The sequence below is a fragment of the Rattus norvegicus genome, chromosome 6 (genome assembly GCF_036323735.1).
Source record: "Rattus norvegicus strain BN/NHsdMcwi chromosome 6, GRCr8, whole genome shotgun sequence".
Taxonomy (NCBI): domain Eukaryota; kingdom Metazoa; phylum Chordata; class Mammalia; order Rodentia; family Muridae; genus Rattus; species Rattus norvegicus.
The window spans coordinates 111,242,775-111,257,959 of NC_086024.1; the positions used below are offsets into that span (position 1 = coordinate 111,242,775).

The 15,185-nt window shown below is 43.9% G+C and overlaps 1 protein-coding gene across 15 annotated transcripts in view; it reads left to right on the top strand.

Annotated features, from left to right (window-relative positions):
* Ttll5 (tubulin tyrosine ligase like 5) overlaps positions 1-15,185 on the top strand; it is a 217,845-nt gene that overhangs the window by 28,727 nt on the left and 173,933 nt on the right. For 14 of the 15 annotated variants that reach the window (XM_039113313.2, XM_039113315.2, XM_063261755.1 and 11 more), the window contains 3 exons: positions 2,410-2,492; positions 8,652-8,721; positions 9,642-9,726. In XM_039113313.2, coding sequence (XP_038969241.1) covers positions 2,410-2,492; positions 8,652-8,721; positions 9,642-9,726 — 238 coding nt within the window. Of the gene's footprint in view, positions 1-2,409; positions 2,493-8,651; positions 8,722-9,641; positions 9,727-15,185 lie in introns of those variants that run through there. The other variant, XM_039113320.2, reaches the window with a different exon arrangement.

Below are 15,185 nucleotides of genomic sequence, written 5' to 3' on the forward strand. Positions count from 1 at the left end.
CCAGCCTGATTTTTACATTTTCCAATGGTTTAAGTCAAGATGACTAAATTTGTGGTGTGTGGAAATGGCATGAAATTCAGGGCATAAATGAGACTTCATGGGGACATGGCCACTGTCCTGTGTTTGTATAGTGTCTGTTTTCAAGCTCCAGCAGCAGAGTCGAGCTCTTACGACAGCTTGCATTTCTTACAAAACCAATATTGCTCATGGGCTGGCTTTTCATAATTTATTTGCAAACTTCAACTCCTCATATAGATATGATAGAGTAGATTTAATTAATCTTTCCCTTAGCACAGCATGGGATAGCTCTCTCTCTCTCTCTCTCTCTCTCTCTCTCTCTCTCTCTCTCTCTCTCTGTGTGTGTGTGTGTGTGTGTGTGTGTGTGTGTGTGTGTGTACAATGTGGGATTTTTAAAGATGTATTTTTAAATTGTGTGTGTTTGTATGTATGTATGTATGTATGTGAGAGAGAGAGAGAGAGAGAGAGAGAGAGAGAGAGAGAGAGAGAGAGAGAGTATGCCAAGTAAGTGTAGGTATCTGAAGAGACCAGAGAAGATTCCCTGGAGTAGAAGTTACCTGAGGTTCTGAGCTATCCACATGGATGCTGGGAACCAGCTGGACCCTCTGTGCTTAGCCAGTGTTCTTAGCTGCTGAGCCATGCTTCCAGTCTCTGTGCCCGTTCCACACTCTTGTGAACAGTGGCAGAGGAAACAGTTCTCCTCTTCCTCCTTTCCTCCTTCTCCTCCTCCTTTTTTTTCTTCCTCCTCCCCCTAATCCCCCAAGACAGGGTTTCTCTGTCTTGAAACTTGTAGACAGGCTGGCCTCAAACTCAGATCCACTTGCCTCTGCCTCCTGAGTTCTGGGATTAAAGGTCTGTGCCACCCCCACACCCCCAGCAGAGGATACAGTTCTAAACATATTCAGTGTCTAGAAGCCTTTTCTTCTTCTTCTGCTGATTCTGTTCAGTTGCACCCAGGGAAAGACAAGGGTAGATGAGAAAGGTGGATAAAGGTCCATCCCTGGTCTCCCCTAAAGGTAAACCTGATTGAAGGGTTTGTGACACTGACAAAGTTGGGCATAGGAGACGCTTTAACTTCTGCCAAGAGGAGAGGGATGAAAAGGCATGTGGTCTGGGAAGATGCAGTGCCCTGGGGGATTGTTGCCAGTCATGGGCCGCTTGGCTGCTCATGTCCTGAGGTCAGCCTGGGTGTGACCCTTCTGAGGGTTAGGGGAAGTTTGTGTTCTCTTGTGGGAGGAGTGAAGTAGGACTAGCACACACAGGTGGCAGCATTTGGCCTGTTAATGATTCAAGCCAGAGACCATACCCTTGAGGGAAGGGGACTTTATTGAATTTATGCTTTTGTGTTCTGAAGAAGATATTATTCTGGTATAGAAGAGCCTTGACAGTTTGAGAGGCCCAGGACACTTTCACTCCCTGGGCTGTCTTTACACTCCCCCTCTTTTCAGAGAAGAAGAGTAGCAAGAAACCTTAGCTTTCAGGTCTTACCTTTCCCTTATCCTTCAGAACAGTGTTTCAGGTTAATCAGAAGAGGGAGGGTCAGGCTGGAGAGATGGCTCAGTGGTTAAGAGCACCCGACTACTCTTCCAGAGGTCCTGAGTTTAATTCCCAGCAACCACATGGTAGCTCACAACCATCTGTAAAGAGATCCGATGCCCTCTTCTGGTGTGTCTGAAGACAGCTACAGTGTACTTATATATAATAAATGAATAAATCTTAAAAAAAAAAAAAAGAAGAGGGAGGGTCTGCTAGAGTGAGGACTGCCACAGCTCTCTTGCTCCTGGGGTTGCACTCAGCAATTCAGCAATTCATGAGTCCTCTGCTTCTCCCCAGGTCATGCACGAGACCCAGGGTGTCTCAGGGTCAGTTTTCTGTTTTTTCTTCTCCTGACCCAAAGATACCTAAAATCAGAGCTGAAGCTAGAGAATGCACAGACCCCTTCTACTCAGAAATCACGATGCTTTTCTGCCCTAAAGCCTTGCCTGGTGTATAACCTCTGAAGAATTACTCAAAGGCAACGTAGTAAAAACCTCACTCGTCTTTTTCTACTGGCAGTCCTTCAGTTAACAAAGATGAGGCTTTCAGGTTCCCAAAGACTGTTTTTGGAAACAGACTAACATTCAGATTTGACCTCATTTTTGTTTCCCTCTTTTTGTAAGAAAGAGGAAAGAGTGGAAGGTACCTGTGTGAGTGATGAGCTAGCCTCGTCCTCTGTCCTCTTCTTCCTGCCTCATTTCTCTCTTTACAGCCAGTCCAAAAACAGGTGACTTTATCTGTTGCTGTAGCCGGAGACGTAGGCTCTTTGGGTACCTAGGATCGTTTAAGATAACAAACTCATGCTCCTTTTCTTTGTTTTTCTCTTCCCTCTTTATCTCCCAATATTTTGAGCAGATTCATATTCAAAGGACCGAGGACCTTGGATAGTAAAACCAGTGGCCTCTTCTAGGGGACGGGGCGTCTACTTGATCAACAATGTGAGTATGAGGACCGCAGGCCTGGCGCTGATTTGAGCAGGTATTTCCTTCTGCTCTGAGTCCAGCAGGGAGGGGAGGCCAGCTGTGTGCTGTCCTTTGGTTGGTCTGTCGGCTGGTAGCAGACTCCTCCCTCATGGGACACATTTGCCTCACGGCCAAAACATCACTTGCTAGATGGGGTTTGTGGGAGACAGGCTTTTGTATCTGCACAAGGGAGGTGTCTTTGCTCTTCAGCTTCCAGCTCTGAGCTGTCACCCATCAGGCTTTGAGTAGAAGACATTTTTGCCGCTGTTTCTTCCTTTTCTCCTGCCTTTTCCTCCTCCTGCTCCTTTCCCTCATCCTTCTTTCTTCTAGAAGTTGCTGACGCTTTCATTGTCGACAAAATCCCTGTTAAATGTTGTTTTAAAAATTAATACAGATGGGGGCATGGCTGAGTGCTAAGAAGCCATGCACAAGACTCAGGGTTCAGGTCTCAACCACAATAATAATGGTAAATGATGATGATGATGATGATGATGATGATGATGATGATGATGATACAGAGTAATTAAAATAAAATGTCAACTCCAGTCTCATTGGATTTCCCATAATACAGTTATTTTATATTTGTTTTATAAAATTCTTAGTTGTATTTAGACATTTCCCATTTTACATTTATTATACCCCTATTACTTCTACCTGTCCTTCCATAGTCCATCTCTTACATTCAGTTTTTGCTGTCAGATTATAGAGTTATATAACATTACTGTTTTTTAATAACCGTGATTTAGTTTTTCCTCCTTTATAAGTATTAAAAATTTAAGCTTAGTAAAAATAGACTACAGCATTGGGATTGTGAAATTTAGTGATTACTTAAGTCCAGACTTGGTTTTCTTCCTTTTAGACATTTGGTGGGTTCTGTTTATCTATTTTTTCCTTTACTGTGGGCAAAAATATTCTCTTTTTATTTCTGTTTATATTTTCCTTCTTTTTTTATATGTATTTGTGTGCAGTGTATGCATATATTTGTAAGTCGTGTGTGTGTGTGTCTGTGTGTGTGTCTGTGTGTGTGAATGTGTGTGTGTATGTGTGTGTGTGTGACTGTGTGTGTGTGTATATGTGTGTGTGAGTGTGTGTGAATGTGTGTGTGTGAGTGAGTGTGTGTGTGTGTGTGTGTGTGTGTGTGTGCCACCTATGTGAGGCCCAAGATTGATGTCTGACATCTTGGCTTGCTTGTCTACCATCTTCCCCGAGGCAGGGTCTTTTAGTCACACTCAGAGCTCGCCAGTCTGCATTGCTCTGAGGAGTCCCTGTCTCTACCTCAGTCTGGCTACCCCAGCTTGGACCTTGGCAGTGGCCTCCTTGGGAATCTTCATTACCTGGCATTTGGGGCTGGGGCTCTCTCGGCTCTGTTATTTTTTGTTTTTAAACCCTGATCCTATCTGCTCTCTGTCTTTGAAGATTTACTTAGACCTTTGATCTATTCTGGCTCCTTTTTTTTTTCTAGTCTTTGTTATTAATTCAATCTTTTGAAAATGTCTTTTCTGTCCTCCAGTGAGCTCTGGAAGGGAATGCTGGGATAGATACATCGTGTGTGTGGTCAGCGCTCCATCTTAAATTCCCCAGTTATTTTTTTTCACATTGAGCTATTTTCTGTGTGTGCAGAAATGAACTTTCTAAAGTGTTTTACTTTGGAAAGTTCTTCGATTCAGTCTGGGTCCAAAACTGTACAGTAAATAAATTATGGCCAGACCTTTCTGACTGGGGAAAGGATAGACTCCACCCCAGTCACAGGTCCTGTTACCTGGAGCCCCTTAACCCTGGGTCCCTTGTGGCATAAAACATGGTGGTATGCCTTGGCTCTCTTGTCTCTGTGACCTTGGCACAGGCTCCCATCTGACAGTCTCGCCTTTAGCTCTTTGCCAGGAGCACAGTGTTGTTTGGATTGCGTGGACGGCGTTAGTTTGGGCTTGGGTTTTAGCTGCCAAATGGAATTGCTGTTGAGAGTCAGCTCCGGTTCAAGTTTGCTTTTTATTTTCTTAGACATGAGTCAAAGAGAATAGGACCTCTTCCCAGCTCATGTGGGCCTCTTTTTTTTTCCTTTTGGAATGATCTTTTGCCCTAGTGATTTGTTCTTTTAAAGCTAACATCATAAAGAATAGAAAAGTTAAACTTTCCTTAATGGAGCTGGGAACCTCTTGCTCCAACTCTTTGCTGAGGCCGAGGCTCATAAAGGGAATGACTCGTCTTTAGGGAATGTAGGTTTGGCAGCCTATGTTAAGCGTCTCTTTCTCCCTCCCACCTCTCCATGGGCTCAGTCCCTTGAGACCCCCTGCATAGATCAAAGTACTTGGCTACACCTTTGCCAGTTCCCCTCCCCACTGGTGAAGCTTTGGAATGAATCTGATTCTTTTAGGTATTTAGTGGAGGTGCCAGACAGGAGCCTGGGAAGATGCCAGCGTGCACAAGGGGAACTGGCAGCACGTGACTCTAATGGGAACATATTCCCATCTCACCCAGAAACGGGAATTTTATCGCCTTTTACCCAGACCTACAAACTGCACTGTTAATCCTCTTTTCTCTCCTTAACTATCCCTTCTTTTCCATACCTGGATCCTTTCCCTGGAATATGTGACCCATTAGCCAACTGGATGAAGTAACTCTTTCCAAGTCTGCTGCCTGCTTTTCTTTCAGGCGTGAGGGGGAGGGAGAGAGAGAACACTAAGACAGACAGAGAGTCTGTGCAGAACTTGTAGGAATTGGGGAGGGGCTGCGGCTGGGGCTGGATGTAGATGTGAGGGTCGAGTAAAAACCTCATTCCCTATCTTTCCGCAAGCATAAGGAGACCCATTAGTAAAACTACTCTTCAGTAGTCAGAACCTACTGGAAAATATCCACAAAAGCAACTTTTTTTTTTTTAACTATAAAGGGAACAGAAAAAAAGGCAAGAAAAGTGTGGCTTTTGTGCAGTCCTGAGGAGAGCATTGTGAACCCCTGCAGAAGGAAGCGTCTTAGTGGGCTGCTTAACAGTGCTCCCAAAGATGTGCTCTCAACTAGAAACGCAGTGTAGAGGCACAGAGCTCTTAACTCCAGTGTCTTCAGTAACCTGACTAAATGCCACACTCTCCCAACTTAGCGATATTCAGATTGAGGTGAGGAAAGACCTGATTAAGGTATGGATTTTACTACTGAGGTCTAATTCAGTCACCCTCGTGTAGTTCCTTAGCCACGGTTCTATTAATATCCATCCTGAGATTGTGAAGTTCAAAAGATGGTCAGGTCATACTCTTCATTCCTCTTGTTGGGAACACAACCCACATTCTCTTGCTTTTAGTTCTTTGCATGTTTTTATCTTATGTTCTCTCTTTCTTGCTGTTTGACAGTTATTTAAGGAGTGCTAGCTGTGTGCACTTAAAGCATCTTGAGAAATTCTAATATTTTGTATCTCCCAATTCTTCTGTGTCTTCTCTGTAGTTGAGTGCATTGCTCTGGCGTGTGGCATGTGGCGATGAATGAGGTTGATTGTGGAATGCAGAAGCTAGAACCACATAGGTCCTGTTGAGTGTGCAGAGTAGCAATAACAATGGATATTCCTTTTTGAGTCATTTTTGAGAGGCTCTCACTATGTAGCCCTGCTTGACCTGGAACTCACCAAGTAGAGCCAGAACTTGAAGGGATTCACCTGCCTCAGCTTTCTGAGTGCTGGGCTAAAGGTGTGCACCCCACTCGCAGCACCAGCTGATACTTCTCGAGCATTTAACCTGCACCTTCCCTTTGAATCCAAATGGAGCCAGCTAATAAGATTACTCTTCACGAGAAGCCTGTATGACAGTCACTGTTTTCCTAATAAGTGGTAGAACCATGATTGTAGCTGAGGGCTGGCTGGTTCCAGGGCATCCACTCTGGACCGCACTTTTCTACCCTGCAGTAACTTAGCAAGTACCCAAGTGTGACTCTTAAGATCCAGTTAGGAAAATCAGCGTATGTCCAGTTCCATAACAATTCTGATTCCTGCATTAGCCTTCTTCACTTTGAGAGGAAATTCTAACCTGAAATGGAAATACTTTTAAATTAGTCAACAGAGGATTAGTGAATAGGAACTACTCTTAAGGATGTCAGAAACTTTTTTATTACTTGGGCTTTAATATATAATGCCAGGCAAAGGACCGGTTTTCAAACATTGCTTTAGGTTGTGAGCAGTTAGCTTTTCTACACAGATAGGAAGGAGGGAGAGACCGCTGAGCAAGTATTAAAGTCTCTGCACAGAGGTTGATGTCCCGTGTACTTCAGTAGCTAGACTTTCAGGGAGTAGAGGCAGGGATGGGCACTAGCTATGTCATGGAGTGAGGCCCACAGGACAGCGAGTCCTGGTCATGTATTGTAGTCCATAGGTCTTTCTCAGACGGAACCTGTGGCTGTCGTTCAGTTGTAGCCATCTGTGCTGCATGGCTGTGGCTGACTTCATGTCTGGAACACAGCCTGCAGCTTTACTGCCTTTCTAGAGATTGCATGCATTCCTGCTTTTGTGGATGACTTGGAATGGAGATAATACTTGTCATAGACTTACCAAGAAGTGTAAGGGCGTCAGGAAATGGGATGGGTGATTGACTTCATTAAGGATGAATATTGATGCTGTTGTGTTCATAGGATACGGAGAGAAGCTGCAGTCTGACTTTGAGAAATGTCTTGTTTCAGATTTTTGGATTTGGGGGATAGTTATTTTGTGCCAGAATTTGGGGAACACTATGAACAGTGCTTGGAAGTGAAACCTCCGAGACACTGCCCAGGCTCCAGTATTGCCTGCTGTGGTGCTTACAGCTCTGTGGCAGAGCAGGTCCTCGCCACTCATCTGTAGAATGTGGATGGTGGTATATCTGCCCTGGGGTTGGGTGGGGATAAAACAATACTTGGGACACGCTAAGAACATTTCTTGGCAGATGGTAAATGCTCAGTCCTCTATTGAATTGTAATTATTTCTGCAAGTGTTACTAGTCATTTCCAAGCAGCTACTATAGTTACTCTCGAATTGCTGTTGTTACCATTTACAGTCAGGAGCAAGCCCCTTGCCTGCCTGGGTTGACTCGAAGCTGATCTTTCTGTCTGATCACACATGCAGTTCTGTTTGAGGTTTCTGTATCTGCTTTCTCTGTGTGAAGTCTGCGGTAATTGCCTGCTTCCCACCATATTCAGTCTTGATTCCCTCGCCAATTCAACTCGCTCTGCCAGAGGGTTCCCTCCCTTCTAGTTCTCTCCCACCCCTTTGCACTAGTTCCTAGTTACAGCTTTTAGCCTCAGGCCTGTGAATCTGCCTCCCTCCTTTCTGCTGGTCTTTGACATGGCAGTGGCCTCCTTTCCCCCCAGCACATACATGTCTGAGGCTCTCACTTCTTGCTTCTCTGTCTGCTCTTCTGCTGGCCAGAGCTGGCCTTTCCTTCTCAGCCCTGCAGACCAGCCCTTTTGGCAGCTTGACATCTTAAGTTTGGGGAACTGCTGCTCTGTGTCCCTCTGGAGTCTTACATGTTGCTGTTCTAACCCGAAACAGTAAACCCTTTGGGGGAAAGGAGCTGCTGACGCCAAAGTTTGTGAGGGCACAGATGTATCTGTTTTCTTCATCACTGTGTGCTCAGTGCTTTACACATGGGCGGCAGTGCCCACTATTTCTTATATAAACAACTTTCCCCCATTGGTGAGATCTTAAAACGGCCTAGTTCAGTCTTTACACATGGTTGCTTAGCAAGTGCCTTATGTGAATCGAGCATCCACTCCTTCTCACTGGGAATGCAAGGCTGCATTGTGCATCTGTGACTTTCCAGGACAACTTAGTGAGAGGTGCCTTGGGAACAGTGCAGGGTTTTAAAGCTTCCATTGGCCTTTATATTTTAAAAGAAGCAACTTTGTATTTTTTAAGTAGCTCTTATTTTCTTGGCAAATAACTATTTTATACCATGCATATAAATCTTGAAAGCTACTTAACTGCATTTATTATGAGAGGTGCTATATAAATTTATTTTTCCCCATTGTAATTGGGTACCCATAGTGGTATTTTCTCTGGCCAGTTGAATATTACAGATTTTTCCATAGTATCTTTTTTTTTTTTAAGGTAAAGAATTCCCCCCACCCTAACCCCAACTATACATTTTAGGATTTCTCCCTTTTCATTCCTTTCTGTTTGCTCAACAGCCAAACCAAATTTCCCTGGAAGAGAACATCTTGGTCTCCCGTTACATTAACAACCCCCTACTCATAGATGGTGAGTTGGGATCGACTCTTCACTAGATGGGCTGGAGCTCACTCTGCTTTGTAACTTTTTCATAGTCTTCTCCAGTAACAGCTGGTCTGACATTTTTGGTACCATTGTTCCAAACATGAGGATGGTTCTTTACCTTTTGAAACTGAAATTAATTGATAAGAGGAGAGAGATACTGCTCATACAGGCACACAAACAAATGCACATATGCATGCATGTACATATCTAAAAACATGCATTCATGCATGTTACAGTATTATATGAAACAAATAACTGAAATATCTGAAAGCTATACTGTTTATTTTCCCCATTGTAAAGTTGGTGGGACCTGGGAGAATGGGGACAGTAAATGGGGATTACTAACGTTTATGCAGTAGCCAACTTTATTCAGAGCATCAGACAATTTACACTCTTAAGGGTTAAGAGGAGTCACATGAGTAAAGTGTTAGAGGCACAAAGGCAAAGTGCATGTGGCAAAAACGTGTTTTTCCTTAGAGGCATATAAACAACTAACAACGAGCAGTTGTAATGAATAATTTGAAGCAAATTCACTCCAATCTGCTATACCTAGAAAGGGCACAAAGCATGATGTAAGAACATTTACATGATTTTGAGGACATCAAAGTGGCAAGACTTTTGGTTTCTTGGCATTTTCTTATAAGCACTCAGAAATCTTTGCATGGCTCCATGCTTGGAATCATGTTTGGACCATGTTACAACATCATACTGTGTGTATTTAGCGACTGTCCTGCATACTATTGTATGAGCAATTACTTAGTCTCAAAATACAAAATGTGTGCAGTGTGGGTTTTATGTGATAAGGATTTTTCATTCTCTTATAGCTCCTGGTTGTGTTGTCCCATGCTTTGTAACAGAAAACAGATGAAATTAGTTTTTCTTGTGACTCCCAACTTTCTTCCTAGATTTCAAGTTTGACGTGCGTCTCTATGTGCTCGTGACATCCTATGATCCCCTTGTCATCTATCTCTATGAGGAAGGACTGGCTAGGTAAGAGACTTTCTTGGGAGAAGGGATTGGCTACATATATTAGAGTGGATCCATTAAAAAGGTTTCTAAGACCAGGCTGCTTCTTTCTGTTAGGTTTACCTCAGGGAAATAGAGTGTACCTAGGTGGGATCCAGATGACAGAGAGCAGTCTTGGTACTCTACAGCTTCACCTGCAGGCCTGCATAAGGAGAAGACACAGCTTTGTCAGGTGTAGAGGCCACAGGGCAGTTCCATGCACTGAGGGTTGTTATGAGGACCCTAGGATATTAAGAGAAGTTGTAATGTTTGTCAGAATAGATCTAGAAGGGAAATAAGTAACATTTAATTACTTGTCATAATCAGGTCCTCATGTTAATCCTTGCAACTGCAATACCTGCTGCCTTTTCTGCAGCAGAAGAAAGAGATTTGCATAAGTGAGGGGGATAGTTGTTTCTGAGTTCTCCTAATGGGATGGGGATTGAAGCACATTGAATGGTCATGTTTCCTCATATTCATGGGCTATTCATGGCTTTCACCCCTTAATATACAAATCATATACTTTGCTGTGGTTATGAATCTAGCTTGGTTTGTGTGTGTGAGTGAGTGTGTGTGTGTGTGTGTGTGTGTGTGTGTGTGTGTGTGTTACTTAGTAGGTTGTAAGGTCCTACCTGTCAACAGAATTAAGTTAAATTTATAATAACTTGAAATTTTGTCTCCCATGTCCACAAAGACAGGTAACAGTTTCTGTAAATCCTTTAAGTTTTGAGGAATATGTAACTTTCTTGTGTTCTTTTCCCTTACTTTTTTTTTTAATCAGCTAGTTTGCTCTGCAGTTCGCCTGTGCCATGGCTGTAATGGGATGGTTTATGGCAGTGTAAGAGGGCTCTTTGCAACTGTGTGCAGACATCATAAGCTGAAAGTCAGTCTGTGCATGTTTCTGATTTTAGAAAATTCATTTTGAAAATGGAAACTACATGAATAAAATAAAGCTGGCCATTTGTGTTTATGTGAGGAAGAAAACAGAAGACGCCCTGTCTTCCCAGAGTTTCTCTGATACCTGTGTGTGGATAGGGGCTCGGCAGGCCACACTCTACTGTGACAGCTGTGTTTTCTGCTTCTAATTTGACTTGGAGTGAAGTGAGGGGACTAACCTAAACTTCTAGCTGACTGAGCCATGTCTTCCCTTCACCTCTAGGTGGCAATGACAGCTTTTATAAGTTCTGTCATATTCTTAACTAAGATTTATGAGTTGGAGCCCTGAGAACACTGGAGGGAGGCTACTGAAACTCCATAGTCCTGGCCTTTTGTCCCTTGAAAACTCAAGGAGAAAAATAAAACATTTCCCAGTTGTTGAATAAAGCCCTGGACCAGCATCTCACATGAACTATTTGCTCTAATTGGATTGTCATAGGAAGACATTTTCTGTAGCATTTATGGATATGAGCTTATGTACTTGGAAGTATACATAGAAAGAAGACCAAGATGAATTTTAGAAAGCCTATTTTCCATGGTATATGGAACAGAGAGAAGGTAAAATAGTTGCACTTCCTCTGGGCCTACGGTGCGGTGGCTTGTGCTTTTATACTTGGAGGCCTCTGAGCTTCCTCTATCCTTCCTCCACTTAGCCATACCCCAACTTGTGGCCTTGGTCCTGCTTGGTTTTCTGGAAGAGAGAAGGTGACATTGTTTCTCAGGGGTATCATGCCAGTATATTTTGTGTCATGTTCTAAAGATGTTTCACCTGCAATATTAGTAGCATAATACTAATAATTACCACTCAGGAAAATTTTATATAATTTTTGTATCTTTTTGGTGCAAGTACAGAAGGAGAGAGCAATGCTGGCATTCATTACGGTTTGCTACAGATAAACCAATACTCTGGCTGCATGTGCATTAGATGTCAGAAACCACTAATGTAGTGACAGTTATCTTGCTTCAGCAGGAAGTAGCATGTCCACATGTATATGTACACACATTTATATGGTCAGTGGGCGCTCTTCCTCACTGATGGGAAAATAGCTTTTTACATACTCAGTCTACATTGATCCAAAAAAGGAAAAGAAACATTTTTAAGTCTTTGGTAGGTTTACCTGAAACCTAGGTGGATGTGAAATCCTTCTCGAAGGCATACACATGGCATTATCTTGAGCTGTTTGCCCCAGATATACAAGGCACACTGTTCTGTGTGGGTTCTTCAGTGTGCCTAAATAGTCACTGTTTATCTTGGCATTCACGTGCCTTTCAGCCCTCAGAGTGCACTCAGCTGTGTCATTACATCCAGCACCCGTCTGCAGTCCTCCGCACCTGCAGCTTCTGCTAATCTTGGGTCACGTGTGCTTTGTGTGGACATAACTGAAGGTAATCAGTTTGGGATGAGATCACCAGGTTGCTTAACTTTGAGACTAGAAGGAAAACCATAATCTTTCCTAAAGAGACAGACCTAGAGGCAAAAATAATTAGTTTCCTTCTTTAGACTTTTATACCCTGTCATTTCTGTTGGGAGCTTCAAATTAATGCTAGGAGATTGAAAGTTCACGTTATAAAGTTTACTGCATTGTGAAATAGGTTATTTTGTGTAAATTCCTTTCTCCTTTAAACCTTTTCCAGAAAAAGATCTTAGTTTCATTATAAGTTAATGCTTTCATTCGTCTTTGTTTTATTCACACAAAAAGCAAGCCACTCACTGTTTATTTTGTGTGTGGAAGTGTTTGCCTGCATATATGTAAGTACACTAAATGTGTGCAGTATGTACAGAGGCCAGAGGAGGGTGTCGGGTCCTCTTGAACCTAGAAATGGCCTGAACTGCCATGTGGGTGTTAGGAACAGAACCCAGATCTTTTGCAAAAGCAACAAGTACTGTGAACCACTGAACCATCCTATCAGCTCCTTCTCACTGTTTCTTATATGTAAGTAAATTATTGAGGAGTTACTAAAATGAAATTGCCTATGTGGTACTTGAGTCAGCTGTCTCATGGTCCTGGTAGTAGTGCTTCTGCTCCATATGCTGCTGTGGTTTTCTTGTGCAGATTTCTGCTGTAGAGTCCCCATGCAGGTCCCTGCTATACAGTCCCCATGCAGGTCCCTGCTGTGAGTCCCCATGCAGGTCCCTGCTGTGGAGTCCCCATGCAGGTCCCTGCTGTGGAGTCCCCATGCAGGTCCCTGCTGTGGAGTCCCCATGCAGGTCCCTGCTGTGGAGTCCCCATGCAGGTCCCTGCTGTGGAGTCCCCATGCAGGTCCCTGCTGTGGAGTCCCCATGCAGGTCCCTGCTGTGGAGCCCCCATGCAGGTCCCTGCTGTGGAGTCCCCATGCAGGTCCCTGCTGTGGAGTACCCATGCAGGTCCCTGCTGTGGAGCCCCCATGCAGGTCCCTGCTGTGAGTCCCCATGCAGGTCCCTGCTGTGAGTCCCCATGCAGGTCCCTGCTGTGGAGCCCCCATGCAGGTCCCTGCTGTGGAGTCCCCATGCAGGTTGCTGTTTTGCCTAGTAGGAAAGACTCCAGAGATAGGGGTATTGTTCTCACCAAAATGGTGACATTTTTTGTGTCAAAAATAGAATCTAAAGAGACTTTGTTCTGGATTCTACAGCTGCTGGAAGATCCAATCTGGAATATAAATGATCTGAGACAGTCCCTTCTGAGACAAAGTTAATAGACAAATTTGCACTGAAACAAGAATTTATTTTTAATTAAAAAGATATTGAGTTGGAAACCACGTGTGTTATCAGTGACTCAACAAAAGGTAGCCCCAGCTCATGAAAACGTCCACGGGGAGTTCTGAGGGTTGAAACCTAGGTCAGAGAAGTGGGAAAAGACTCCGAAAAGGCTGCTTCTAGCACAGCCCTCCCTAGCCATATTACCCAGTGGAAATGCAGAAGAGACCTCAGATCATTTTGTAATGCCTTTCTCTCCTCCCCCACCTCTAGGCCCTTCTTCAGTAGCCTTGCTTGCTAATTAACACTGGCTTCTGGGGGATATTTACCTTTTCTGTGCTAGATTCCTGTGGTTTTAAAAGAATTCAGGTACTTGCTGATTGCCAAGGAATTCAGATTACCTCACTGGCTGCACACTGTCCAGAATCTGCCACAGCAGCAAGTAGGGGGAAGAGATACCAGCGACAGGGAGAAGTTCTTCCTAGCCTTACTGTCACTCTCCCTGGCAGGCCTTTGCTGTTTGTGAAGTTTGAGTCATTTCTGGCTCTGAGGACAGAGGATCAGGCTGGTAATCCCCTCCCAGACGCTCTGCAGGGCGCTGCCCATCACTGCAGCATTCTGGCAGTTTCCCTGCTGCAGCTGGTTGACAGCAGATCAGAGCTCTAGGCCTCCTGTTCTCTTCCATCAGATTTTTCTAGGTCAGGCCAGGATGAAACCCAGTGGCTTTTGGCAAGGATGCCTGGGATGAAGTCTCATTGTCCATGACCTCTCATCAGGAAGCTCTACATGCTAAAGACAACTCAGGTGCTGCTATTGTGATCTCCTTTGTTTGCGCATTTGTTCTGAATGTAGAAGATATATCTGCCAAGCTGAGTACTTAACTCTCCCATATATAGGCTCCGTTATGCTGACTAAGTATCCGCCATCAGACTCTTCAGGCCACGCCACTGTTTGTACACAGGAGAAAAGTTAGTAAGATCTCACTGACTGTTGCTTCCCCCTTTGCTTCTACATTGGTAAAGGTCTTGAAACAAGCAGCTGAGGAGCTGTAGCACCGTTTATAAATCCCCACTGCAGATGCATCTCGATCACCACCGAGTCATGCTCCAGCATGGCTGTTTCTTTCTTACCATCTAGGGGTCTTGGTAGGTTCTTTTGTTTGTTTGTTTGTTTTCCCTTTTCCTCTGTCAGTTAAAGAATTAAAAGGCAGGAAAAACAAACAGAAACCACTTCAAGTATCATGTGCGGCAAGTAGTAGCAGGGAAAGATCTCAAGACAGACCACAGAATCAGCTGGTTAACAAAAGGCTTTTATTAGGGGCGGAAGCACAAGGCAAGGCACATTCAGAGAAAGACCCTGCAGAGCAGAATGGGGACCTGGGAAGCAAAGCCTGGTCTTTCCTCAGAGGCTGGGGATTTATGGGTCTTCCTCTCTGAGTTTAGGCTTGGTCAGTATGAATGAAGGGAGACTTATAGAGCCACAATTTTGGAGTAGACGTGTCCTGATCTGGCCTTGAACTTGTAGAATCTTGTCAAACTGGTCCACAGGCTGTGTGGCTCTAGTGGCTGGAGGAAAAGCCTGTAGGCCTCTGTGTGTGTGGTCAGAAATATGAGGAAGAAGCTGGACGTTTGCTCTCTCTGCTTCCTAGTCATGGCTCCTCTTCCCGTTTGCCTGCCTATCAAGATCTGGCTGACACCAGTCACCTCAGTTGAAAATAGCATCGGTTGAAAGTACATTTTAAAAGAGATTTTATTATTTGTATTTCATGCTCATTGTTTTACTTGTGTATATTTAAGTGTACTACATACACATATTGCTGAAAGAAGCTAGAAGA